The sequence below is a fragment of the Capsicum annuum genome, chromosome 10, assembly GCF_002878395.1.
Source record: "Capsicum annuum cultivar UCD-10X-F1 chromosome 10, UCD10Xv1.1, whole genome shotgun sequence".
Classification (NCBI taxonomy): Eukaryota; Viridiplantae; Streptophyta; class Magnoliopsida; order Solanales; family Solanaceae; genus Capsicum; species Capsicum annuum.
In genome coordinates, this window is record NC_061120.1 from 115,159,533 (window position 1) to 115,184,132 (window position 24,600).

Here is a 24,600-nt window from a genome sequence, read left to right on the forward strand (position 1 = left end):
CTCTTTCCATCTCTATGTTCGCTAAACTTACTTTCTTTCTTGCTTTTATGAAGCCAACCTTAACAGACATATCTTTTGTTTTTGTAGACGGAAGATCCGGTTAATCAATTTAATTAGATGCCGCTTACCTAGATGTGGTGCTTGTCCCTCAAAGCGAAGGTAAAGAACAAGAAATTGGGGATAATGAATTTGACTGCACTTTCCTCAGGTCGAACGGCTATCGATCCTGGCCCGATGAGAAAAGGTTTAAACTCATACTTACCTTAACCTAATGTACTTGGATCCCGGATTCCATTCCATTAAGGCATTTATTCCCATCATCTAAAAGAAGAGTTCAACAGAAGTAATCTCTCTGACAGTGGCTGTTCTTTCTACCTAAACTTGCGGCTTCATTCTTTTATATCAGGAATATAGGTCAAAAGTGATCTTTAACTTGAATTTATCTTCAACAATAAGTTCTAATTATTTAGATAAATAAAATAAAATGAAAAGAAAGATATAAAGCAACGAAGCCATCACAGTCTGTTTTAACTCCTCCGAAAGGAAGGAACGAGTCGCTTCCCCCTTTTCTTCACCACCAGCTGGAGCACAGTCTTCGTCGGTCTCAAGGTTATCAACAAGATAAGCCCAATAATGTTGCTACGGGCTCTTTTCTTACTCAGACCCCAAGCGGGCAGGGTGATAAGACTTTGATGCAGGGTTCGGCATGGTCTTTGAGTACAAGCCTGGGAGGACCAATTTGCCAATGCACTAAGTCGAAGGGGCGAGTTGGCATCCAACAAGTTCGAATTAGAATACATAGCATCCATAAGGGGCCATCCCCGAATGCATAAGATAGAAAAAGAACCCCGTAGCCCAAACCCTGCTAAAAAATGTGAGCAACTTCAGTTAGAAGTTCCGTTCGAGTGGAATGGTTGTTGGTACTCTCTTTCATATCCTCCTCCTGGTTGTGGCTGATCTCTTCCTTTCTATTTAGAAAGTGGAACAGACCTAGTAGCAGATAGGCATTCAGTTAGCTTGAAAACGAGCTCGTAGTTAGAAATCGCTTCCTCAACAACTATCTTTAGAATGTCCTATCTCTCTCTTCAATGCTTTAAAACGAGCTAGAAGGCTTTTCTTAAAGCAGAAAAATAGGAGTTCTAGTAGTTTCAGCTATTCGATTCAAATGAGTGCCCTCACTTCGTTTCCTTACTACGATATTCCCAAAAAAAAAAGAAAAAGAAAGTGAAACATATCAAAGAGCGATGACACAAATTATCAGTGACCTCCTACATAACATATACGAGCCTTACGTGGACGATTTGGTAGTCTTTTCAAAAGAAAGAACCGACCACATAGAAAATTTATGCAAGGTCTTCAAAAGTTTAAGAAAACATCAATTGAAGATGAACCCGAAAAAATATGCATTCGGGATTGGGCGGAGGCCTTAAATCAGTAAGGCAATCGCATAGCTATTATTGACCTACCCCTATTATATTACTTAAGCCTACTCTTTCTTCAAGATACGAAACGAGCAGCCAAAAACGGTTGTCCCTATTGTATTTTAGATGGACATCTACAGGGCTAAGAATCTTACCTTTACTTAGAGAGGGGTAGAGGTACCACGCTCTTCCGTGCTCGTAGGTTGACTCACCTATGCATCCCGACTAAGGTCTCACAAATATGCACTTCCCTTATGCATCCAACCACTTCACTAATGCGAATAGGTTATACAGAAGGGTAGGTTGGTTATATACTCTTATGCGTCTTCCTTCTTCGAACCTTTTGGTATGTATTGCCCCCTAACTATAGATCAGATCCACCAGACAAGAAACTCAATTCCACACGGCTGCTGAGTCATCGGACTTATCTACCAAGGGATTCATGGAATTTCTGTGGATTGCGTTGGGGAAATCTACCAAAGCTAGGCAGATAGATAGAATCTTTTCCCGCTGCTAAGGGCTCAAGAAAGAAAATTAAATGATTGTTTTTAACCAGCGCCTTCTTTTGGGTATGCAGGTACTAAGAGTCCTCTCACTACCAACCAGTAGACATCATCTGGCTGGGTCTTGCCGGTATCAACAACGAGGAATAAACAATCAGAAACAGCAACTAACTATGGCTCTTGGCCCAGACAACGTCCTAGGTGTAGGGGAGATCGGAGCAAGAGGGAATGCCTAGATGACATTTTTCTTCCTGGGCTACAGTAATTAAATTGAGAGGTTGTTCCGCCCCTTGTCCCTGAATATGGGGAATATGTTCTAAAAATATCTTGCTCCAATCTGACCTAGCTGGTGAGCGATCCCAGTTTACGACAGAGAACAAGACAGCAAGTGAGCATACTTTTGTTCACTTCTTCTTCACTAAGCACGGAAGTTTAAGGATAACTATAGGTCGGTGGCTACCTAAGGAAACTCTGATTCGATCCGCCCCCCGGCTGGGAGGCATCTACCTTATCCCGATCACAAGGAGAGGTTCACTATGATGGGGGTACTTTTTTTTCCCTTAAGGAAAAAATGAAATGCATAGGGGACCATCCTTTTGTTGCGGCATGCTCCTCAGATTTACGGATTCGCAGGGGGCCTCAGGCCCTACTTAGTTGACTGACAATGACAAAGGCTTGCGAAACTAAGTAGGGCCTTTTCCTTTTTGTTTGAATAACCCATTCTCATTATCTTTAATAAGTAAAGTAGGCAAACCTATTGGTCCTTAGTAGCGTTGACAAAGAAGAAGGAGTCGATTAAAAGAAAGTGAATCTTTCCATTTTTCTTATAGTTTTTATTATATAATAATAAGAAATTTCTTTCTATTTCTTATTATTATATATAGGCCAGCTTGACAAGCAACCCTTCTTCTTGATCTGAGGTGCGAAGAGAAAGATTTCTTTTTTATCACTTCCACTTATCGATCCCGGCCCAGAAAAGTGACCGACCAGGGCAGGGCCCTATTGATAAATGAAAGAAAGGTTTTATCAGCCCTAGCCCTGTAAGCCTACACCTGTGTAGAGTAGATCGTTCAACACCTGTGGCACAAACCTATTTTGAACCTATTGGTCCTAGTATCATATGCGACCAAACGACCGCCCCCTAATTACTAGACCAACCTGCTATAATAATTCCATAAAAACCTAGAGAAGATATGGAAAACAAATAAAGTAGCCCTATGTTTGGATCTGACAATACCATACCATAATCAAAAGGTACAACGGCCCGAGCGACCAGACTTAACATAAATGTAGCCACTGGAGCCATTCTAAAAAGGGAGAAATTAGCACTACTTGTTGAAATAGGTTCTTTTAGAATCAATTTCAAACCATCTGCTAGAGGTTGTAACAATCCAAATGATCCCACTACATCAAGACCCTTTCGACGTTGCACAAAAGCCATTACTTTACGTTCAGCTAGCACTAAAAAGGCTACCCCTAGTAGAAGTGGTAGAATTATTCCAACTATTTCAGCTGGAACAGCTATGTACATTTTTTTTATATTCACTCATGATCTAGCCTGATCGACCCAATCATGATATTGAAGGAGAGGACCTTTTCTCAAAAAAAAAAATTCTCGCAACTACAAAAACCATAATAGAAGCATCCTTTTTCCATTCATTCTTTCTAATAAAAATAATTTAGCCTAGGCCATGACCCCTTAGCGGAAGCTCACAGTTATGCAAGGCTGATAAAATTCATTTATACGGGGGGCTCTCGTGCGGTCCAATGGTCTCCATTATGTAGAGATAGGCGGCATAGGTCTTCTCTTTTTGAAGCTTCCCATGAGGATAAAATATGAATCCATGGATTTTATCTCTGTTGTTTAATACGTATTCTTTGGGCAGGCCATCGGATAAAAGGGCGAATTCCACCTTTTTTTCGATCAAAAGTTGTTGCCCTAGAATCGAATCAATTTTAGATAAGGGGAGGTTTTCCGCCCCTAAATAGAAGGAGAGGCACTCATTGAGTTCCTACTGCCGTAAGGGGTCCTGGAGTAAAGGGTGCAAAACCTCTGCTCCCATATCAACCGCTGCTGCGGTGAGGGTAAGAGGAGGCTCGTTGGAGGGATGGGAGTCGTTTTGATTGACACTCAGAAACAAGTGGGAAGCTCCCCAACCCTCAAGGGCTTCCGTCCACATAGAAATTTCTTCCCTTGGGGAAGCCACAAAAATCGGCTTCGTTTTCGCCCAACTATGAGGTATATCAACAAATGTTACAATAAAACGTATATGGCTCTTTGTTGGTAGAACCACTCTATTGTCGACTTCTAATAAACGTGATTGACCCAATTCTAGATCAGAAAAGGTTGTATTAAAGTTTCGATCAGTAAAAACATGGTAATTGCCCCTGTCCGTACCGGAAGTGATAATAAAAGTGGGAATGCTGTCACTAGAACGGACCACACAAATAGAGGTGATCTATGCATAGTCATTCCAGGTTCACGCATGTTGAAGATAGTTTTTATAAAATTAATAGAACCTAAAATGGATGAAACACCAGATAGATGAAGACTAAAAATTACTAAATCAACTGCTCCTCCAGAATGGCTGGTAATACCAGTTAAGGGCGGATAGACCATCCACCCAGTGCCTCTACCCACTTCTACTAAGGTTGAGCTTAATAGGAGCAAGAGACTTGGAGGCAACAACCAGAATGAAATATTATTTAATCGTGAAAATGATATGTCAGGCGCACCTATTAGAATCAGAACAGACCAATTACCAGATCCACCTATCATTGCTGTCATAAGCATAAAAAGATTATTAAAAAAGAGTGAGCCATTATTAAAACATTATAAAGTTGATGATTCCCACCAAGAATTTGATCGCCGGGTCGTGCTAATTCCATATGAATTAGTACTGAGAAGCACGTGTCCATCACTCTAGTAATGGCACCGAAGAAGAAATAAAGAGTCCCTATATCCTTGTAGTTAGTAGAGAACAGCCATCGGATTGGATTTGTCATAAAATTGAGATTATTTCATTTCCTTCCTTATTAGAGAGGGGCCCACGGGGCTTATTTATTAAAAAAGAGGGAGTGAGGAGGGATTTTTTGGCAAAGCAAGACTGATTAGCTCGCTTAAGGGTCGTAGCAGAAGAATTCCTCATCTGCGAGCTATTGGGGATCTATTCTCAGAAAGGAATGAAAGGACTGACTTTTCTTACCTAATAACAACTTAATCTATGATCTACGAATAATAAATAGGAGCATCTAGCCGAGTAGCAGTCAGTAGGCGGAGAAGAAGTCAAAGGCGAATATCTTTTTGCCCCCCTCTTCAGTCAATGCTTTGGCCTTCGTCTCTATGGGCTTTGAATTTGGATAGATCCAGCAGGCCTTCTTGCGTGGACTTGGGCTTACTTACTGGCTTCGCTGAGGATGGGATTCCCTACCCGATGAGTCTGGCTAGGCTATTAGGCACCTTTGGTCTAGGCATTCTCAGGCCTATCCAGAAGTCTAAAGTTTCATCTATAGATGGTCTAATTCTGAGATGAAGCTCTATTTATTGCCCTATTCCCTTTCCTGACCAAAGTCACTAAGGAGGGGCCGGGGCGGACTGCAATTCATCTGAGCTTAGTCTTCTCTTCTGAGATGATTGGAGGCTGGGGAAAGGGCACTCGTCGAAGAAGGGCCTGCCGTACGTAGGGGGTAAAGAAAGCTCCTTCTCTTATAGGAGAGGCGCTATTGAATGAAAAAGAAAGTCTTCAGGAAGTGAGAGAAGAAATCATAAAAGAAATAGCTTTCAACTAAAGACGCAGACGATGAGCAAAAGTCTACTTTAATAAAGTAGCTCGGGGGAACCTTAAGACAGGACATCGGGGTGAAGGTATGAAGGTACGGCAATGCAGCCCAGTCTGGTCTGAGGAGGAGTGGGACTATGAAAGTTGCAGCAAAGGAAAAAGACTTTCACCAGTTTCTTGAGTGAGAAGCGGATGTTGGTGAAAAAAGGAAGTTGAGTTCAAGTTTGGAGCACATGGCATAAGCCAAAGATCCCGGGATAACTCTAAAAGCTAACGAGCTGATTCTGGTTAAACCGGGCATTCCTCAGAGCAAGGAAAGATCTTTCAAAAATAAAATAAAAAAAAGCGCTAGAACCGATGTAAGATCCGCTACAACTAGAAGTCAACTGGCACCTTCTTAAAGCGTCTGCCCGACTTTCAGGTCACATACGAAGGGAACAAAGCTTAGGGCTCAAAGAAGTCCTCTCATCCTGAGGTGAGGGTGGGATGCCTATCAAAATCAGAAAAGATGAAAAAGGCTATCTACGTCCAATTCAAAGTTTCTTGCATTTTTCGATGTAGCTGGCGACAAGAGCTTCTTATGAGCCTGAATGTCATCTTTACCTTAAAGCTGCTTAAGATTGTTAAACAATACTATTCGACTTGATGCGCTGAGAGAGATGAAAAAAGATTTTCATGGTATTATTAAGTGCGTATTGCCGAGGGTGAACATATTTCTTTTCTCTTATGACGCTTTCCAAGTTCCTGCTGTGCATCCCTATCCGATCATTTTCTTTTGATTATCTCTTTTTAACTAAACTACTAGCTTTTAGGAGGAGGGTTATAGACTCATTCAGGTTGAGATGGACTCCCTGGTTTCTATACAAAAGCTGCACAATGGCTGGGCCTGAGGATCCACATTTCAATATTATCCTGAGAATCAGAGCGCTAATGAGAAGGGGTTGGAGATGTTAATTGAGACATATTTAGAGGGAAGGCAATGTGAAGATGTATTGGCTAAGCAAAGTATCGTTCCTGCTCCTGGCTTAACCATCCTGCGTGACCCCCTACTGCAATCAGACAGTGGAAAAAGAATAATAACTTAGGCGCGACGACACCTAGAGTTGTGAAGGTGAGTTAGAGCGTAAAGCCTTAACATGTTCTAAAAAAGGAAATATACATGTCTCTCCCTCACGGATATTCTCCACAGGGGGAGAACTCAGTGTTCCACCTGAATCAGCCCCTTTATGGACTTAAACAAGCATCCCGAAATGGGTTTGCCAAATTAGCTTTTGTAGATGCTGGTTTTCTTCAATCCCAGGCAGACCGTTTTTACTCGTTGACGTGGAAACTATTCTGTTTTTTTATTTTAGTATATATTGATGAAATTGTAATCATTGGTAATGATATTTAATTCATCATATCAAATCGTTGATTTAGAGATAGAGGTGACAGAGGAAGAGTATCGAGAGTGGTATATTCCCAGAGCCGTCGAGATCTTTCTTATGCTATTCTCCGGCCAGATCTAGGTGTGAACCAGGATCTTGCCATTATGGAGAGAGAATAGATATGCCAATTACTACTCTACATATCTGATGTGTGCTTCGAAGTATTGGAATGCTGATTAGAGGCAGGCAACGGTAGAAGGAGGTAACAGCCGGGTTAGGCGCTCCAGTAGCTCTAGGAGTTCCCATTCTCGCTTTTCTTGATCTTTCATGAAGTTTACCTGCTTTGAGAGAGGAGAGACAGCCATTTGATGCATGACAATAGAGAAAAGTACTATATGCTTTATGTTTCCTATGCAGCTACTACAGCTAATATGCTATGCATGATGATATGTGATTCATGCTTGACTTCTAAGGCTTGACAGGTCCTTTTGGTCGATTTCCAGTTGATTGCCTCAACCTATCGATTGAGTGAGTTAGAGAAGAAGCCTTAGAATGCTACGACTCTATAAGTTTCACGTCTTATTTTTTTACGTGTCTACTATTTATTTAGGTGCAAAGAGCCTAAGCGGTTCAAGCTATTATGTTCCGCGCCTGCTCTCCATTTCCACCCATCGATACAATAGAAGCTATTAATGCCATATCTGGTGGTTCAAACATTCCCGCTGCTATAATTGGAGTTGACGGTCCTAGTTCTATTAGAGTAAGAGCTCTTTCTAGAATAACCAGCGTTAGTTACTTGACTGTTAGAGGAGAAAGCACTGTGTAAAATGTTCACGTAGAAGCTCCTCTTTCATTTGCAGGTATAGACTTCTTTTGATTCTCATATTTTTTCCTATTTTCAGTTTAAGCTGCCGAAATGACCGGGGGTGTTTGATCTGGTTATGCCTTTTGGACTCACCAATACCCCTGCCACGTTCTGCTTCCTTCACAATGAGCTATTCCACCCGTACTTAGACGACTGGTAGTATACTTTAATCGTGGACTATAGCTATTCGTTAAACGACCACTTTCACCACCTTCGGACCGTTTTTAAGGTATTAAAGAAAAATCCCTTCTATGTGATGTAAAGACAAATGCTCCTTTAAACAGACGGAGATCCTCGGAATAGGGCATTGGATGGGCATCAAAGCCATCGAGGAGTGGCAAGCACCCACCAAGGTGAGTGAGCTAAGATCATTTTAAGGACTCATTTTCTATTACAGAATATTCATTGTAAGTTACTCGAAGAGAGTGAAATTGCTCAAGCTAAAGCAAAGAGGAAAATAGGTGCAGAGAAACTCTCACTAACGCCCTTGACCCTACTATGGGATATTTAGCAATGGTGTTGTTTGAAGCTTTCCATCGATCAGTCGCTTCTTGAATGGCATAGTTTCAGTCCTATCCCAATGCCTTCACCAATTTCTTACTAAGCAAAGGTAGGGCACGGGGTTACTTTTCCTTTTTTTATCGTGCGACGAAGCGGGTTAACAAAGTCACGATCAGATAGGTTGAAATATCTCTGTCAAGGAGAGCACGAAGCATAGTAACTTCCAAAATGAATAGCAAAGTCTCATTAGGAAGGTCTTGTATGGACTAAAACAAGCAAACTCCGGCTCGAAAGCAAGGGGGCGAATTGCTCAGATACCCGTGAGTGAGGCTTGTTTGGGTCGTGTTGTAAATTCCCTGGCTAAACTTATTGATGGTAGAGGTGAAATTTCAGCTTCTGAATTTCAATTAATTGAATCTACCGCCCCGAGTATTATTTCTCTCTATTCTGTATATGAGCCTCTTCAAACCGGGCTTATTGCTATTGATTCGATGATCCCTATAGGACGTGGTCAGCGAGAATGGACAGACACACCTATAAAACATTAGTAGCCACAGACACCATTCTCAATCAACAAGGTCAAAATGGTTTATGTGTTTATGTAGCTATTGGGCAAAAAGCGTCTTCTGTGGCCCAGGTAGTAACGACATTATAGGAAAGGAGAGCGATGGAATACATTATTGTAGTAGCCAAAATGGCGGATTCCCCTGCTACATTGCAATACCTTGCTCCTTATACAGGAGCAACTCTGGCTGAATATTTTCTGTATTGTGAACGACACACTTTAATCATTTATGATGATCTCTCCAAACAAGCGCAAGCTTATCGCCAAATGTCTCTTCTATTACGAAGACCGCCCGATCGTGAGCTTATCCAGGAGATGTTTTTTATTTGCATTCACGCCTTTTTGAAAGAGCTACTAAATTTAGTTCGAGTTTAGGTGAAGGAAGTATGACCGCCTTAGCAATAGTTGAAACTCAATCGGGAGATGTTTTGGCTTATATTCCTACTAATGTAATTTCCATTACTGATGGACAAATCTTCTTATGCGCCGACCTATTCAATTCTGGAATCAGACCTGCTATTAGTGTGGGTATATCTCTTTCCAGAGTGGGGTCCGCAGCTCAAATAAAAGCCATGAAACAAGTAGTTGGTAAATGAAAATTCGAACTAGTGCAATTCGCAGAATTCGAAGCCTTTACTCAGGTTTCAACGGCATCCCTAGCTGTACTGATCTATCTGGCAGTTCACTACGTGCCGAATGATTCTTTGCTATTTCCTCTTTCTTTGAGAAAAGTGTAAAACCTATCTAATTCATCTTAGGTCCATGTTAATACGAATTAGTGAAATGAAGGATGATTAAGAAGTGGAATAAGCAAGCAAAGAACCCAACTTAGAAAATCGAATCTCCTTGAACCGGGCATAGCAAGCAGTTTTCATGATGGAAAAAGCGGCATCGTTTACTCCAAAGAAGTAAGCGAAGGGTCGTCGGCAAGCAACACTGGCATCGACAGCAGTAGTACCATTCTATCCGTTCAAGTCTTGGTCTACCGGTGTGTCGTCCTATGAGTAACTCTCGCAAACAAAGAAGAAAAGAGATGGAATTCAAGACAGCAAAGGAATGAGGTAGGGCACGGGAAAAATAAAGAGAAGGGGCCATCGTTGGTGCATAACAGAGATTTCCTATCGACGATCTTTCTCGATGCATAAATGAGGCTTAGCCTTTGAAGTACCGCATAAGCAAGAAAGCCAATAGACCTTGAATAGCCTGTAATAAAGGACTTATGAAGAGTATTTGACTATAGTATCAAATCCACATATAAATTTTGTACGCAAGTTGGCACAGCGCTTTCGCTTTAAAAAAATTCCCTCATTTGGTCTGCGCAGTAAACCGGCTCTCCTGCCTGTGTATCCCATGCTCGGTGCCGTTGATCTGTCTAATGGGAGAGATCCACCAATTCCTTTATTTCAATGTGTTGTATCCTCTACAGAGGTGGAGTATCCTCTTTTTAATAAATGATTTCCTGCCCGGAGGGATATGGAAACATTGAATTCGCCAATTTTCAAACTTTTCTTTGATTCTTAACACATGTCATGCTGGATTTGAAGAAATAGAAATAAGAGTCTAATTCCGCTAGAGAAAGTTGAATATGAATTAAACCAAAGAGGAGTTTCTACTCAAAAAAGTAGTGGCAGGAAAGGAAGCAGCACACCAGGACAAACTCCTTCTTTTAAATATCAACTCAAGGCCTCCTTTCCTTACTCGTTGGTTTGAGTGTTTTATCGAAGGATTGATATAGAGAAAAAATGCCTATATTTCTTATCTAAGCCCACCTACCTTGGGATAAGCGGCTACTAGAAGTTTGAAGCTGGCTTTAATGAGCAACACTTCCTCGTAGGGTCACCAAAGCAGGCTTCTTTAGCTGCTTAAATTGTTAGAGCTCACTTCACACCAACAGAATCATAAGCTTTCTTCTCTGCCTCAGCTTGAGAGCTCCTTTCTACATCAAGATCTGGCCCTCAATCGACTTCGGCTATGGTGTGATTCCTAGCATATGTACACCATAGTAGCTAAGGCAACCCCGTTCCAGCTCGCATTGTATTTGAAGTTGAGGATTTCGCTTTTGATGTAGTCAGTAAGAAGTGTTGTTCCATTTTTAGCTTTAGCAAGCCTGTGACTGATTGAATAGACTAGTCTACACTCAGCCAACATTCTGAACTTGTCTCGATACAGACAGTTCAGTGCATTGGATAGCAGAGAGAGAAAGGAAAAGAAGTAGTTCCAAAAGGAGACTCCACCTAGCTAGCGCGCTCCTCACCTCAATGCTATACTTCGGCAGCTACGAACTAAGATGCTTCAGAAGAAAAGCTACATCCACTACCTACACTCACCCTGACAGGCTAACCCGAGCTTACCCAGGGCCTTACTGCCCGAACTAGCAAGACTAATGTCTATTTATACCTTTGAGAGGTCCACTTATACTATTGATAAAGTCTCTAAATTAATAAGGCCCCGGTTGTGTTGTTATATAAGATTCAATTCAATCTAACAAGCAGACTACCTTCGGCTACTACAAGATCTTTATAAACAAAAGAATGAGCCTACTTACGCACTTCCGCACTAAGCAAGAAAGGCCAACTACACAAGCAAGAAGGCATTGCCTATGGCTTCCAATCCAATAACAAGCAAAAGACGAAGAAGTAACTTACTATACCTTACCTCCTTGTGCCCATAGCTTGACCTCCGTCTTTTTATACCTGTACGGATGCCTTCCCTTCCTTGTAAAGCAAACCTAGTCAAGCAATGGAAGGAGAAAGGAAAAAGACATTCCTCGCGCACAGACAGACCCTCTTTAGCGAAGTTCCTCCTTCCCAACCTCTCGTACAACATCCATTTCATCAAAGAAGGACAGAGCAGGCACACTGACTACTCTGATTAGGCGTGGACTAGGAAAAACTAGCAGCTAAAGGAAAGCTAAAAGGTATTGGCGAAGAAGTAATGGAGGATCTGATATAGATTAAAAAGAGGGAAAGCTAAGCTAGCTAACGAAGGGGTTGGGATTCTATCGCCCTAGTACACAACTAGGAAGAAAGTTTTTGTGCTTTTCACCTTTCCACCAAACCAGAATGAGAGACAATCGGGTCGATCAGAATGTCCTTATTTCACAGCAGTATAACATTCTCAAGTTAGAATCTGACTATCTCTATTCTAAGTAGCATCCGAGAAAGCACACGCTAAGCAGATCTTTACCAAAGCCATATCTCCATAAGTATCCAAAGCTGCCTACTCATTGGTAGTGAAAAAGCAAGAACATAGATATGTTTACGAAGCCAAGAGCCACTCATCTAAGCCAGCGGATTCGAATTCAGCTATGCCGGTGTACAAAGCAAGCACGCAAGGACTACGTATATCTTTGGCCTGCCTATCATTGTCCATGTTGGGCTGACTCAACCTCCCCTCGGGTAGAAAATATTTGGTGCCTCGCCCTTGTCTCCTTCGCCGTAGACTGAAATGATGGGAATCCTATCGAGAAAGAAGAGGCATAAGCATCACCTGTCGATCCAATCTATCTTCCCTGGCCTCCCCAACACATACTTAATTTGAAAGAAACCTCCCGCCATAGAGAAGAGATTGAAAGTTTGGGTCCCCTCGATCACCCTCCCTCTTCCTGTAGTTTAAGCTTCCATTTCATCCCTCTCACTTCGTTCGAGCTGAATTACATCTTCCTTCTCACCTGAACTAGTCGAGAGAGATGAACCCGTATCACATTTTTTCAAATCGAAAGCCCCAATTCCAAAACCTAAACAACTCAGTTGAGATCTCCGTGACTGGTTCAAAGGAAGGTCAACCAATGATTGATAGGCCATTCCCTCCCTATCCATCTCTTGATCCCTCATTCTACTAATTCATTGTTACTGATTCATTCAAGGGATAGACTCTCTATTTCTTTGTCTTATTAGTGCAGGTGTTGATAAACGATGAAACCCGCTGAACTTTAGACTCGAGTGGAGAAAGAGGGCTAAGCCACCGAAGGGCTTTCAGGGACTGGGGAAGACGGGTGGATTATAGAGCTAGGGTAGAGGCAAATCAAAGGCCCATCAGGATTGTGCATGGACGAGCCTCGACTAGGCTAGCATTGATGAAAAAAGAAAAACTTCCCCCATCTCATCATTAACTGATGTAGGATTCAAGATCAGGTATAGGATTCGAGTTAAATCGACCTTTCCTCTAATATCAGGGCGAGGCAGTAGGAATTTTGACTAGTTGCTCCTCTAACTCGGAGTGGATTCTAGGGGAAGGGTAGAGCCTCACCTTGCAGTAGGAAGGTGTTCGTTGTTGGGATGGGTTCAAAACTGGATTGAAGAGAGGAGGAAAAAAAAGAGTCCTTTCTTCCTGGTCCTATCGAACTAGACACTGAATACCTAGGGATGGCTAGGGCTTTCGAATCAAAGCATGGGCATCTGCTATTAGGAGAGGGCAGTAGATCATCGATTGAAGACCCAGGTCAGTCAAATTCTATTGGGACTTCTATTGATTATTAATTCGACTCTAGGGACTCCTAGCAACAAACTAGTATTAAAAAAGGGGCCCCCATAGAGAGGCAAGAGATGCAGAAGCCGCCAACCGGATCGACCAACAAATGATAGGCCAAAGAGATGGGCTCATTCGACTAATCAGTGATCCCTGGGCCTACCTAACACAGATGTCCCTAAAATAGGGGATTGGTTGATCGAAAAGCTTAGACAGGAGTAGGACATTCCATACAAATCTTTCTGATCCACTAGCTGGTGGTCCTCTCAAACCAGTCAAGTGGCTCTCCATCTCTAGGAAGATTGTGTCCAATATCTGGTAATCTAAGGCTTTCTTTTTTTGGTCAGCTCGTATTAGCCTGTGCTTTATTATAAGTAGTCATTCCCCCATTCCTTTAGTCTTTTCAAGGGTACTTTTTCCTTAAGTCGTGGTCATGTCTTGCCCCCCCAGTATAGTGACCGCTTCCATGTTTTCCCCGAATTTTATCAGTTCCAGGCTCAAGTGCCTGTTCATCCATCTTCATTCCAAACAAAGGCAAATATCTCTATTGAGTGACTGTACCTACTATGGTTTACAGTCAATAGTTCTTAACCAACCCTTTCTTTTTTGAATTCTGTTTGTTTATTAATTAATTCATTATTCTATTATGTCTTTCTTTCTGAAGGGCTTGCAATTTATTACACCAAAGGCTTTCAGTGAACTATTGAAGCTATCGAGAGTGTACCAAATGCTAACGGTGATGAAGGTTACCGACTTTCGGTGGACGCGGAGCCAATGAGTTCGGTCAAATAGTGTAACGAGTCTAAGGTTACAAAAGCCTTCGCCAACTTTGATAGGCATAGCATTGCAAGCAAATAAAGCATAGAGCTTACCCTTTCTTTCTATTAGAGTCGCGAGCTTGTTGTAGTCGGTCCTAAGGGGAGAACCTTGCTGCTTACTTGTTATATCCCTAAGTCCTTGCACGGCTCAGCTTTTTCTTCGAGCCCTGCTTCTCCCTTCCCTTTCTCCTCATTCCTACCATCTAAAACATTCCTATGGAGTATAGCCAAGTGGTAAGGCATCGGCTTTTGGTATCGGCATGCAAAGGTTTGAATCCTTTTACTCCAGATTATGAATACCCGATCGAATCTGTCAAGAACGAGCTGACGACTACAAGGGAAGCAGCTGACTGTAGTCCCTGAGCCCGCAAGCCAAAAGTTTGACTTGAACCTACTGTTGCTAAGATAAGAGAGAGAAGGAAAAGACAGATGGCAGAAAGAAATCCTTCCAACGGAGGAATTGAACACAAGACTGACTTCGGCCAGGTTCTTTTATCAATCTCCTAGCCCTTGCTTAACTCCTTGTTCCGTAAACTGGTCGCTGGTAGATCTGATCGGATCCTGGACACGTGAGGGACCAGCCCCGGAGGAATGCATGGTTCCCTGGCGCTTTATGGGACGGACGTTCGCAGTTCTTCTCCATCTAATCTAACCCTACCTCATTTGCCTAGGCCTACTGGCATAATAAGAGAATGAGGGAGCTAATCTGCTTGCTTGTGCAGGCGTGGACTGCTCGACTAGGTCGCACCATAGGTGACCTAAGGGCCACTTGACTGGTTGGAGAGGAGCGAAAAGCCAGGAAAGAAGCGAGGAGGAAGCAAAGCTGTCTACAAAGCTTTGCTTCTCCCCCTGTAGTCGTAATACTCGGCTTATCGCTACTTTGATTCAAAAGGTAACCGAAGGTTCCCAACTTTCTCTGCTTTCCACAACCGTAACCACTTGTCATTCTGACTACTTCATCCATAAACCTTTTTTTTATTTCAAAATAGCGATACGCTTTAAAAAAGTAAAGGATAAGCTTCTATTCTAGAAGTAGTAGCTTCCCGCCTCCCTCGGGGTGAGAAGTTCCCTTCCCTTTTGTAAAATGCCTGAGTGGTCTGCTCAGCAAACGTACAAAGTAGATCATAGTTTGGCTGACCCTCTTCTTCCCCCCATTCGGGTTGGGTTGACCCAGAAGTACAGTAAGAAGGAATGGAACCACTGGAGATTCGTCTTTGCCCAAGTGTGAACTGCAGACGACTGACTTTGGAAGCGGAACACGAACCTATTTCCGCTATTCTGGGTTCTTATTGAGCGTAGCAAAATCAAGGTTGATGATAAAGTCAGCGAAGTTTCCATGGTGTTCTACCTTTGCATAGTCTCGGTCCACAGTGGAAGGCTTCGCACCTGAGCCTCGTTAGACTCAGCTAAAGTGTAAGGTGTAAGTAAACAAAATAGAAGAGATGAAGTCCGTCCCTTAGCCTAGTCTATATCCATAGCTGATGCAACTCCGTACCGACGCCTCACTACTACTTTCATTTTCAATTAATTAACGGCTAAGCGATTTCATAACCTGAGCTTTCCTTAACCAGCTGACCTTACTTTGTAACCTTAGCCTCCCTTTCTTTAGAGTTTTCTAGTTCGACTAAGTGACTTCGTAACCTCAAACTACTTTTTTTCTTACTGTAGCATAGGCCTTCGCCACTTCAAACGAATAACATCCCTCTTTTTTTGAATTCAAAAGAGCGGGGTCTTACTTATTTACGGGGGATAAAAGACAAATAAAGGGATCAAGGGGCTTTATGATCGGAGAAAGAGAAGGGCCGTGGTTAGTGTGTCACTGGGTCAGTGGGGGAACCCGTAGGAAGGGGGGACAACCCACCGAATTCACATCAAAAATTGCCAACATGAACACAAATGAAATCGTTGAATTGCATATAGAAAGAAAACGAACCACTTCTATTCTCGGAGCTGAGGTATATGAAGTATGGGTTTTTGGTCCCTTTCGTCCAGTGGTTAGGACATTGTCTTTTCACGTTGAAGATACGGGTTTGATTCCCGTAACGGATAGGTACTCATTCCCGGCCGCTTTCAGTTAGTGTTCATTGCTGAGTGATCGCTCACTATCTGGCTAGAAAAGATAGCCCGAAAGCTTCCTCTCTCCCAGCAAGCAAGATGAGATCACTAGTTTTGGATTTTCGAGAAAAAAAAGATTTAGAGCCTGAATCAATCGATAGTTGGGAGCAACTTGAAGGTGAATTCCTTAACCATTTTTATAGCACTCGTCGTACAGTGAGTATAATGGAGTTGACGAACACCAAGCAAAGGAAAGATGAACCAGTAGTGGACTTCATCAATCGGTGGCGAGCATTAAGTTTAGATTGCAAGGATCACCTCTCAGAAACTTCTGTCGTCGAGATGTGCACCCAAGGAATGCATTGGGGTCTTGTCTATATCCTCCAAGGAATCCAGCCACACACTTTTGAAGAATTGACAACACGAGCTCATGACATGGAGTTGAGTATTGCAAGCCACAGAAAGACTTCACCTGTTTTTGATCCAAGGAAGGAAGCTAAAGAATTCAATCATCCGTCAAAATACCAAACTAAAGAATCCATGGCGGTGGGAACAACTTCTGTAAAGGCCCCCACTAAGCAAACGTTGAAAGAAAAAGCTCCAAGTCCACGGCTGAGAGAAGAGAAAAGCCAGCCAACTTTGAAGGAGTTAGAAGCGAAGGCCTATCCTTTCCCTGATTCTGAAGTCCCCGCGATTCTCGACGAGTTGCTGGTCAAGAATGTCATTGACCTTCCAGAGTCAAAATGACCTGATGAAGCCAACAAAGTCGATGATCCCAAGTATTGCAAATATCACCGCATCATCAGTCACCCTATAGCAAGATACTTCGTCTTAAAGGAGAAGATCATGACGTTGGTGAGAGATGGTAAGATCATCATTGACGCTAATGACACGGCCGAAGAGAACCATGCTAGTGCTAAAATCGATCACAAGAAGGGATTAACTACATAGTATTCTCCAAGGTGCTCTAACAAGCAAGGAGAGATCCACGAGATGTTCTTCCTCAAGATCAATCTGAAGTACTGATGGAAGTTCATTGAAGATTCAACACATAACAAGGAACTCATTTCATTTGAGAAATACACAACATTGTACCTCTCCAACCAGTCAAGTGGTTGAACACCCCTCTCCTTTCAGTCGAGTTACTTCGCTCCTCAGTATTTGCATACTGACGATTATTCTTATCTGTGATTTCTTTCGTGAAAGCCTCACCTACCAAGGAAGTATGGCAAAGATATTTTATCCCTGCGGGGAGGACCTCAGCTCAGTACGCATAGAAGTACAGTCTACCTCTATTTAGCTCTACTGGCTTTCTTATACCTATACCAGGAACCCGAGCCTACCTCTTCTGGTTGAAGTTCTGATGAATCGGGTATTCCCCTCCTGATCCTAAATTTACCTGCACAGGGAAAGATCTCAATAGGCCTAGTGTGGGGGGAAAGCTCCACTACAGGGCCGGGGGAAGAAATAGGCATGGGGAAGAGTCTGCAACAAAATAAATTAAATAGACAGAGAAGTTCGGTAAGCCTATCGATTCAAGTAAGTTTGACTAGTTTATGCGCCGCCTTGCGGACTTCTAAAAGCGGGTAGTTTTAAGTCTAGAGCCCTATTCTGGTTATAGAGTGCGGGTAGCCGACAAGTAGGTTAGCAAACAGGTGAATTAATAGGCTTTGCTCCTCCCTTCGCTTCCAGGAGCAATTCTATTATCCATGGCAAAGATATCATATAATAAGAAAAGGCTTACTTTTCAGAGTGATCTTTCTCGATTTTGGAACAGAAAGTCTTGGTTGAAGGCAAAATTCTATGTAATTTGCCATTTTTTCAGAAAAGAAAAGCAGGGTAGAAAGTCTTGCTTACTTATTTGTCCATCTAAGTAAGAGAAGGGGGGTTAAAGTTTATAGCTAGTCAAAAAAGTGATAAGAAGGTCTAATCATGCTACTTCAGTCGTATGCTTAACACATGCAAGTTGATTAGTTCTCCCTTCAAGAAAGTCATCGGTTCGATTCCGATAGCCGGCTTTTCCCTATTCTTTTTTTTTGTTTCCGAAGGAATGTTGTTATGATGTTTTGAAGGGTGCACTAATCCCTTGAATACGGTACCAACGGGTATCACCCCCCCAAAACAAAATTCTCTTTCAGGCCTTTCAACGAATCGATACGACCCCAGAGAGCCGCTTTTGCTAAAACTAGAGCAGTTTGTTGAAAACTCGCTTCAGATATGAAACTTTGAGTATTGAGAGATGCTCTTGTTATTCCCAATAAGACGACTCGGTAACAGATTGTCTCTACCAAAGCGCGACCCATTCGTTCTACTTACAACAATCCAATAAGTTCTCCGGGTGAAAAAATATTAGACAGTCTATCTTCTGAAACCAACACTTTTGATGTTATTTGACGTACAATAATTTCTATATGCCTATTATGAATCTGCACCCCCTGGGAGCGATAAACCTATTGGATTTTATTAACCAAAGAGATTTGGCTTTGTGCTATAGTTAGCTCAGCACCAATCAAGAATCCCCAAGGAATTCCAAGAATTCTTGTTATACATCTCAACCATCTTTTCTAGATTCATGGATATTGAATCAATCGAACGCACTTCTAACACCTATTCTACTTTTGGAAGACCTTGTGTTATATAACCAGATCTCGATTTTTCATATATAAATGTAACTAATGTATCTCCTTCATAAAGGTTTTTTCCATAATGGCCATTAGCGGTTGCTCCGAGGGTGGCCAAATAAGGCTTAACTGATCGTATCACTATCGAGTCAACTTAAACAAGTATAACTTGACCCGATTTGAGGGCGGTCCATTTTTGGCTATACATACATTTTCACAAATAAAATGTCCAAGACTAATTATTTTAGATGTCTCTTCACAATAATTGTGATGGATAAATGACCAATTCAAATTGAATGGATTTAAAATAATGTTACGACATGGATCGGGATACAAAATTTTTCCATTTTCATCCATTAAATAATATTTAAATTTAATCACTTGAAAGGTCTGGTTTAAATTGTCAAGTTGCAAATAGTTAGTTACTAATATCTGATTATGAGTTATTAAATGGTAAGATGAATAAAAATTCTCAATTGAAAGGAATGTTCTTAAAGGGCCCAACGAATTCCTAATTGGAATTTGGGGATCTTTTTTAATTGATTCTTTTATCACACAGTGATATTTTACATCCTTAAATGGCCCTATTCGAGATCAATTGGCTGCTGACAAAATTATCAACGACTGATATTCCTTATTTCTATTCAACAACGTATGAATAGTTCCTTAAGGTTGGTTAAGAGATTGTTGAATTTTTGCCTTGGAATAGGAATAAAAGGAAGAAAAAGGGTTGATATTGGTATAATCTGATCAGAGAGCAATTCTGACCTCGATGGATCATTCCTTTTTCCAATATACGAAATAAGGGATTTCACTAAGTTAATTCTTAGGAAATGTCGAATCAAACCATTTGTGCTTATTTCAACAAAAGAAGCACAGGCTTCTTCGCAAGAAGAACTTTTTTGGTCTTGGTTCCAATTCAATACTAAACAAGTCCAAACTAATTTAATACTTGTGTCAGAAATTCCTCAAATCGGTTTGCCATTTCCATAAAGGATATAATTGACAATTCGAAGTTGCACATTATCCCTTTCCTGCAATGGATCCAGTGGAAAAAGGGTTGCTAAATTTATACCATCCGTTATTTCATATCTGACGACAGGTCGAACTAAAACAAAAAAACTTTTCTTACTAAGTGTAATCCGTTGGACATAGACCCAATTTTTCACTTTTTTGGATTCCTTGGAATTTCTTTTTCCTGTTCCTGATGGTATCAAAATGCCAGTATATCTGGATATCTTATCTGTCTCTCCGGGAAAATGGATATCTCCAGAAAAGATTTTAAGTTCAATTTATTTATTTTTTCTCTCCACCCGGACCAACCCACCAACTCGGCTTCTTAGATTTAAGGTGATTTGTGTATCTACCCCAACTCTACTCCTTGATGAAGTTCATTAATTTCTGCATTTTCCGTCTGTACTTTACTAAATAGTCTAGTTATATTATTGAGTAGGAAATGACGTAGGTAAAGTAAAGGGGTCAATTATGCTCTATCAGTCTTGGAAGGAGTCCATGGAGTATGCTTTCCCCTTTTTGAAATCATAGAGCTCAGGTTTTTCCCTCTCCTAATCTGAATTGACTCTACTCGTAAAAGGGGCATTAGATCGAGGAAATGTTGGGGGTCTATCTGCCATATCACTTATTCTTTCTCAGGCCAATACTTCATTCTCTGCTTTTTGTACTCGTTCGATAAGACGAAATGAAGAAAACTCTTATCCCCAATGAACTGATTCATGTTTGTCGACAGGCTTCTTGACTCCACTGCTACCCACCCAGAGTCAACTATTAATCTGTCGCCTGAGCCCCTTTTCCTTTTGTCCTTTCCTGAGGTACTTTGTTCTTATTTTTTACACCCCTATGGTTTGTGTCTGACCCAGCATAGTGCTTTTCTTTCCATTGTTCATTCTTCTTTGAAGCTGTAAAATAATAGTGAGGTAGCAAGGACCCCTCAGTGTCAGCAGGCCATATCTGAGGAATTTCCAGTCTTATAGAAGACGTCGTTCATTACCATATCAGATAGAGAGGGGTTCCAAACCTCGAAAGAACACTATTAAGGGATATTCAAACTCACTCGTCAGTATCGATCTGAGAATACTTTTTCCCCACTGTAAAAGGTTACTTTTGTACGGGCTATGATTGAAAGGGAAAGAAAGTAGCCTTCGTTCCAGTGAGATGTGGGGAATTTTTTTTTGAATTGAAAAACTACATGAGGGGATTTACATGCCACCTTCGCCAGGGCGATCAGTTTCTTCACATCTAGTTAGTCGACTCAGGAAGGCGTTGGATGGACTAAAACAAGCAATCGCTCAGAACTAAAGGATCCTCGTAGGGATGCATGCTACTATTCTTCAATTCATATTCACTGGCGAGTAGCTCTCTATCAACATACTGAAATGACTAAAAAAGCAATAACTTCAGCAAAGCCACAAAAAGATCAAGTGGGCTCTCCACAACCCTAAATAGGTAGATGCCCTCTTCGTTTCCTTTTGGCTTGATTCGGCTAAAGTGACATCTTCGGTGAATGAAACTGCTCAGATACGTATCTAGGTTATTGAACATAGTTCAACAAATACAATAAAAGAAAGAAAGGAAGGGTTCCCCAGGAAAGGCATCTTGACTGCTTCCAAAATAAGGTCATCGACCAGTAATGCACCTTGTAGAATACTCCCTACCTATACCTAGCGGAGTTGGCACTAATGCACTAATAAGGAGAGCAGAAAATAGCTACCGGCCATCAGGAGATCCACGACTTTAAGACCCGCATGCAAGGGAATATTCTCTTTATCCCCACCTTAATTGATTATACTATAGCGAATTCATAGGTTCAATTCCTGCTGGATGCACTTGGAACCTGAAGTGAAATCGCTGTTCACGGAATTTATACATATAGCCCGCCCTTCTTTATGGGGCACTTTACTCACTCAACACTCGTTCAAAACATCCACTCCTTCTTCACTCGCTAGGGAAAGAAAAGGGATAGATGACTGAAAATCCCACTTAGAGATCACAACTATAGTCAGAGTAGCAGTTCCCATCCATCATCTCCATCGAGGCCTCATTTGACCTACAAATTAGGTGGATCCATCGGATTTAAACCTCCATTAGATTCGGCAACTAAGGACGAGATTACCATAGGTCCCAAATAATCTCTTTAATAGGGTAGCCTTGACCAGGCTCTTCACCGTAGAACCTTACCCGAAAAACAAAGCCCAGGCGCAAGTGACTGACTTAGCCTCTTGCTATCTTTCTTTCGGAAGGACTGAAAAAATCAAAGTAGAATAGGGAGCTTGATTCGAAAGAAAAGTATACATTTAAGTTAATCAAGATAGTTAGTTAGATTACGGAGCATTCCACTAAAAAAGTACGGCATCGGTTCTTGCGAATGAATCTTCTGTTGGAAGAAAGCTATAATTAAAATAGTTGGGCTCGATCCCAGATGAATATCGCTTATTCTGGTGTTTATCAGTGGTGGTATACAATCGGTTTTCGCACTAATCAAGATCTTTATTAAAACATTCATTATTCTATTATGTCTTTCTTTCTGAAGGGCTTGCGGTTTATTACACCAAAGGCTTTCTTAATAGAATTCAAAGAAATAGAGGTTAGAAAAGAAAGAGGGAAGAGAGAAAGCAAAGGCTTTGGCTGATGTAGATTCGGTAAATGATTACTCTTCTTCAGGTGCAGATGAGGCTTATGGGGAAGAGGAAGCAAGGGCAATAAAATCATAAAGAAATTTCTTGTCCGGGAAAGGCGTATTAGAAAGGATGTCCCTTATAAGAGCTTCAGAGGGATTTTTCCTCGACTAGAAGAAGTCCAATCCTAAGGGCTCCTAACAAGGTCTAGTAGTTCTGTCCATCTACTTTCTTAATATGGAACTGGGATTGAGACTTTCACTTTCATGCTATGAGTTGAAGATGGACTAAGCCCAAGAGCAGTCCAATCTTAACGGGAAAGAAAGTTTTTTGCTCGACTTCCTGAGGCCGACCCGTAACTCCTCCTTTGATCTAAGTCAGAACTTTCATACTTTGATGTTGTCCTCCACACTTTAAATGCCTTCCTTTTTGCTGACACTGGTATTTCATACCTCTTCGCCTACTGGGATAGTAGAAAAAGGGTACTGCCCTTCTGTCTTCTGAGGAAAAACTTTGAGCTTTCGAGCACCTTCATAAAAAGAAACCTCTACCTCCCTTTCGGAATCGGTTTAAGCTGCTGTAGCAGTTTTTCCTGTGGTAGTATGGGTATTATCGAGAGTGTGATCCCCTCATCAAAGCACCCTTTAGCTTTCCCAAGTCTGGTCTTGAGACCTTGCAGGATAGTCCTATTAGTGACTTCAGTCTGCCCCTTGGCCTGAGGGTGTCCAAGGTCTCTTTTAGGTTTGCCACTAGGTCCGGAACCTCTATACTTTTAATAAGCATGTTGTCAACATAGACCTATATATTTCTTCCAATCTGGTATCGGTTAAGCCCAACGCTACATAGTTATGTAGCTCTTATAGGATTCAAACCCATGATACAAGAAGGTTGTATATAGATCTAGCAAATCAGTGTCTTAAGCCCACCTGGAAGGCTAGTTGGTAGAGCGATCAGTTTATCTGAATAAAGGTAGGTTCGAATCCTACTTCGGGTTCAAATTCGAATAGAAAGAAGGCCATCGACCTCTCATTCCGGCTATTCAACCTCTTCTGAATACATATTCTAAATACCCCAGACTCCCCTAACGGATAAGAGAACTAGTCCGTTATGATAGCTTTCCCTCGGTTCACTTCTGCTAAGGCAGTAGCTTCGGGCAAGTAGACTGACTGATATGAGATTGAGCGAGGAAATGACAAAGCCAAGGCTAACTCTCTCTCCTGCGCTAGTTAATCATATGCCATCCTTAGAGTGCAGCAGGGACACCTTTAAAGAAAGGGTCTTCGCAAGCATACCGCTTTCTGGCCGTGTAAATGAAATCCATCCCTTACTGAAGAAAGATTGCATCGCTAGTTGACTCCTCCTTGTCGACCGCTAGCAGTTTTTGGACTCGCTATTGTTGCCTTAAGGCTTCCTCCTAAAGGGGAAGACCTACTAAGGCACTAATAAGAGCAGCAGTAGCAATAGCGGCCCCCCTATCTCTTAAATTTTCTGCCTTCAGATGGGATGCTGGCTGCTCTTAGCTGAATGCTTCATCCTACGGCTAGTGGAGACAAACGACTAAGAAGATTGATGACAGGAGAACACCTTGTGCTTTTACTTTAGTCAATTCCTTGCTAGAATATGCTATTACTTTCATTTGGGAAAAGCTATATGGCACTCAAAAAGAATGGATAGCAACTGAAACACCAAGAGGTTGTTTACTAATAAAGTTTTTTCCTAAAAAGATACCGGCTTTCCTAAGATTCCTATTGGTCTAAGCTTTCTATCTATCCTATCGCTCTCTTGCTTAAATTCACTTCCTTCCTTAACTCAAATCTAAATGGCTTCTTTTCTTTGGATCGACATTATCTTAGGCGTAGAAAGAGGTCAAAGCACGGGCATGGAAAAGGGATTCTATGGTATGGTGGTCTGGATGAAAGAAGCAACTATGCCTACAATGAGAATAGCAGGACTCCCACTAGCTGACAGAGAACTCCCAGCCAAAATGCAATTGGACTTCCAGTAAT

The 24,600-nt window shown here is 41.7% G+C and overlaps 1 protein-coding gene and 3 pseudogenes across 1 annotated transcript; 1 reads left to right on the top strand and 3 right to left on the bottom strand.

Moving 5' to 3' along the window:
• Positions 1-1,754: 1,754 nt before the first annotated feature.
• Positions 1,755-3,598, bottom strand: LOC124888014 (NADH-ubiquinone oxidoreductase chain 1). The gene has a single exon (XM_047398107.1). The coding sequence runs from the start codon at positions 3,453-3,455 to the stop codon at positions 3,066-3,068; it is 390 nt and encodes a 129-aa protein (XP_047254063.1). The 5' UTR covers positions 3,456-3,598; the 3' UTR covers positions 1,755-3,065.
• Positions 3,599-3,936: 338 nt separating this feature from the next.
• On the bottom strand, positions 3,937-4,930 carry LOC124887779 (annotated as a pseudogene).
• Positions 4,931-7,710: 2,780 nt separating this feature from the next.
• Positions 7,711-9,738, top strand: LOC124887780 (annotated as a pseudogene).
• Positions 9,739-18,238: 8,500 nt separating this feature from the next.
• LOC124887781 overlaps positions 18,239-24,600 on the bottom strand; it is a 7,405-nt pseudogene continuing 1,043 nt past the window's right edge.

Coding starts and splice junctions, on each gene's coding strand:
- LOC124888014 (XM_047398107.1), bottom strand. CDS start 3,455: ATGTACATAGCTGTTCCAGCTGAAATAGTTGGAATAATTCTACCACTT.